Below are 3,871 nucleotides of genomic sequence, written 5' to 3'. Positions count from 1 at the left end.
ATGAAGCCTTCGGCATAGCCGAAGACAGCGCTGCTCTTACTTGTTTTTTATTATTCTCGTCAGCACTGCGGAGTTCTCGCTCTCCATTGTTTGACTACTACTTCGATTCGGACGTTGATTACGTTGTTAAATGCATTAACTACCTTTGGCATACGCTTTTGTTTCATTCGAGCGTGAGTTGAGTTGAGTATTTTTTCCATATGAGTGTATTCACAAGGCGCTATTGAGTATCGCGTGCCAAACTGGATTCCCATCAATCGAGTGTTTCTTTTTCAACAAATTCATAGGAAGTAAATTTCGCAAATTCTTTTTAATAATTTTTATTTAAATTTGCCTGTATTTGTCGAATACTTAAAACTATTCTCATCAAGGTATATCACACCTCCTGTTTTATTTCGCAAACCAAACGCAGATTAAGTTCTTCCTGATGGATGATTACAAATTACGCATATTACTAAAATATTTATTTCAAGTTGGCCAATGTAGCCGACAACGAATTCTGTGCAGGGAGGGAGCACAAAGTTTTATTAAAAGCTTACAAAAGAGATGTGCGAAAAGCTAAGAAACGGCACAGGGGAGGTCTGCAAACTTGTAAGTTTGACCTTATTCCTATCAAAAAAAAAAAAATAGAAGAAAATTATCGAGAAAAAGTCTTCATACCCCCCGACACTGTGCATCGCGGAAGTTTGCCGCCCAACGACCTATTTGCGGAGATCGTTGCTGCTAAAGCTGCAAGAAGATTAAGGACCATGGGAGACTTCAAGAGCCGAACCTTCGAGAACAGGTGAATTAAAAAAAGATGGAGTTGAAAGGGAATGAGAGATAGTCGTAGACAAATCAGGCGGCCAACAAGATTGCCTGTTTATTGGAGTAGCCTTCAGATGCCCTGCTCAAGATAATGAAAAATCACATCAGAGCACTATTAGTTTGACTATTTAACAAATAAATAGCATACGAAAACCACTTACACATCTGGACTTTGGATTGAACAACTATATGAAAAGCCTTTTTAAAGCTAAATGGAACCAGATAGAAACGGCAAACAAAATGTGTGAAAATAGCGAAGCAGAATATACTCGCTTCTTGTTAAAACTCTAGCGGAAAGACTGTCGAATTATATTAGCGGTCACAGCCTATTATATGAGAATTATAGAGGCGGACGTGTGCAGAAAGTGTTGAAGACAGGAACGAGGGAAATCTTGAAGCTGAAGTCCTTTATTATTAAAAAACAGTAAGTTAGAAGTAATCTCAATCAAATGTAGAGTTGAAATCACTACCAAAAATTCGCAATGTGCTCCACCATTAGGCTAAGGAGCTCGAAAAAACCTAGACTGGCTTCAAACTCATCAACCTCTGCATAAATTTCTCTAAGGGGTAAATGGCAGAGTGGCAGACCGAAGTTAGACGGCAGAGTTGAAAGAGGTAGGTTCTTTCAGAGACAATAACTCACCGTAAAGCTAATGTTTACGCTGACGAATTTCTGCAGCGTTTTTTTTCAGGCGGGGGCTACACACCAGAGTACTATCAATGATAAGGTCAAACATCGACTCCGGCAAAAAGGGTTCTTAGTTCACTTATGGCACGATTGGAACTATTCGCGGAATGTCTGACTTCTCTCTAGGTCGCAACGGGATACTTCCAAATCAAACTGATTTGGATCCTAGGACATAGTGGTATTGCAGGTAACGGCATGGGCGACGAATTGGCTAGGCAGGGTATCCCCGAGACCATCGGGTAATCTTTCTTGACGAGAACAATGCCCTCGTATAAGGGCCCGAGATGGCCGAAAACTTTGACATGCGCACTTATCAAATTTATCTTGCCGATAGTCTAAGCATCAATTATGGGTTCTTACAAGTGTTCTGAATGGGCATTGTCAATTGGGAGCCTTTGCGATACGACTCAGTATCCTCGTGGACCCTGTGTTGACACAGCTAGTTGGACGATGATGAGTCGGAATCATATCAGCATTTCATTCTCAGCTTTTTTGCATGCTGGGGATCAGCCGGTCTATGCCGTCCAGCAGTAGAATTCTGACAATAGCTACGCTAAAGTTTTGTGGCTAAAATGCTCTACAACATGAAAAGCAGTGGGGCCTAAAAGTATACACCGTGGAATGGTAACACTTGCAAAGTGTAATTAGCCACATCTGGCAGTGTGGCGGGAATGTAACTAGATGTTGCGTGTTGATAGGGGCGCCTGCTATTCTTTTGGAGATTTTTGGCGATCAAGATTAGCGATAGCAAATGTTGGAATCCGGCTCCAGAATATCCTAACCTAACCTAATAAAAAGAAGAAAAAAGGCAAAGGCATGAAACAATTTTATTTCATTTAGTAAGAAGTTACATAATTTTCAGCACTAACTTCTATGTACTGTGTGGAGCCATACTTTAGTTAATAGCCGCATTGAATCACAACATGGTAAACAACCCATCTAATCCAATTAGATTCAAAAGAGTTGGGCAATTATTACAAACCGCAGCCGCGTCTTATGCGCACATAACTATAATTAACTGAGGTGTTGGTGAGGTGATCTCACGCAGCAAAAACACACACTGGCTCACAGTGATCATGAACTGGTTTTAGACAAAGCGTTTTGCGATTAGAATGCCACAATTTGATGAGTTTCATAGCTGACTTGCCGCCGCCACATATGCTAATTAAAGTATAATAAATTACACCAATTACAAGCTAGAACATTTGATTTGTGCCTATGAATAATGTTGCAACATAAATTTGTTGGTTAACTCTGTGTTGAATTTGATGTTGTGCATAGTTCTGTTTTTCTACTTTCTCATCGAGTTACGGTAGGAATTTCCTCTCATGCAACAACTGCTTTGAATTGGTGGCCACTCAATTATTATTTAAAAAAAATGCTAGCACATATTGTATTTAATCAGTTTTAATTACGCCAAGCACCACATTTGGCCAATGCCGTCACAATAATAGCATACACAACCACCTTCAGGCTGCCGATGACACGATCAGCAGGATTGCAGCCATCACTGTTGCACTGTTTGCACGAGCGATCGTGGGCTGCAGCGAAGTATGAATTTACAGTGTAACCACAACTTTGGAAATTACTAAAAATGCAACCCTTATGCATCATTTCGTTGGTTGCTAAATGAGTGATAAAGAACAGTTTAAAATTAATAGTAAAAGAGTTGTTCAAAGCAATAAATGCAAACTTACGCGTCTTCAGCCAGTCGCGCATACACTCAAAGCTATTGCTGGTAACATTTGGCACGCCCGTATAGTATAATTTTAGATAATCTCTGGTCTGGTTGGCCAATGTTTGGTTGCATTCCAGTTTGCTGGGCTTCTTACAATCCTTGGAAGTTGTGCAAGTAAAGCATTTTATAGAAGTTGCTACAGCAATGGCGATATACAAATCGGTATATTTAATTGAAAAAAAAATATAAAAAAAAAAGAAGAGACACTTAAATTATTGGGTCAAAAATAATGGTAAAAACCTTACCAAACGAAATGCAACAAACGCCAATGATTGCTAGTGTGATTATAATTTTAGCGGCGCTCATTTTCGTAAAGTACTTGATCACAGAAGCACTAACCAATTTACTATGAAATATCGCGAATTTCAAGTAGCTCGCTAACCCCTTTGACGCCAAGATAAAGATAATACCATGCGTTATCTAAGCAAATAGCGGCGGCAATAGATTAGATGCTAATAGCTAAAAGTCGGGCGTTCCCAAACCATTTTGAAAACGAATGCTCTGGAATTAGTCATAGATTAAATAGCCACATATTAAAAATATGTAAAAATACTCCCGCCAGTGGGCAGCAATCTAAGATTCTTCCTAACTCCTAAGCATTTCTGCAGTATAGATGTGCCGCAGAAAGGCTCGGGACC

At 39.7% G+C, this 3,871-nt stretch overlaps 1 protein-coding gene across 1 annotated transcript; it reads right to left on the bottom strand.

Annotated features, from left to right (window-relative positions):
• Positions 1 to 2,902: 2,902 nt before the first annotated feature.
• Positions 2,903 to 3,539, bottom strand: LOC118734524. The gene is made up of 3 exons (XM_036464243.1): positions 3,479 to 3,539; positions 3,193 to 3,369; positions 2,903 to 3,120 (listed from the first exon to the last, which is right to left on the bottom strand). The coding sequence occupies exons 1-3, from the start codon at positions 3,537 to 3,539 to the stop codon at positions 2,903 to 2,905; spliced, it is 456 nt and encodes a 151-aa protein (XP_036320136.1).
• Between the last annotated feature and the right edge of the window lie 332 nt (positions 3,540 to 3,871).

This window comes from Rhagoletis pomonella, unplaced genomic scaffold (genome assembly GCF_013731165.1).
Source record: "Rhagoletis pomonella isolate Grant_MI unplaced genomic scaffold, Rhpom_1.0 Rhpom_scaffold_00002, whole genome shotgun sequence".
Classification (NCBI taxonomy): Eukaryota; Metazoa; Arthropoda; class Insecta; order Diptera; family Tephritidae; genus Rhagoletis; species Rhagoletis pomonella.
Note: the sequence above shows the minus strand (reverse complement) of the source record. Positions and strands in the feature narration are given on the sequence as shown.

Excerpts from the sequence above, each read along its gene's own strand:
- LOC118734524 (XM_036464243.1), bottom strand. The coding sequence starts at position 3,539 with ATGAGCGCCGCTAAAATTATAATCACACTAGCAATCATTGGCGTTTGT. Across the intron at positions 3,370-3,478 it reads CGTTTGTTGCATTTCGTTTG|CAACTTCTATAAAATGCTTT; the intron begins GTAAGGTTTTTA and ends CCATTGCTGTAG. Across the intron at positions 3,121-3,192 it reads GCGCGACTGGCTGAAGACGC|CAACCAACGAAATGATGCAT; the intron begins GTAAGTTTGCAT and ends TCACTCATTTAG.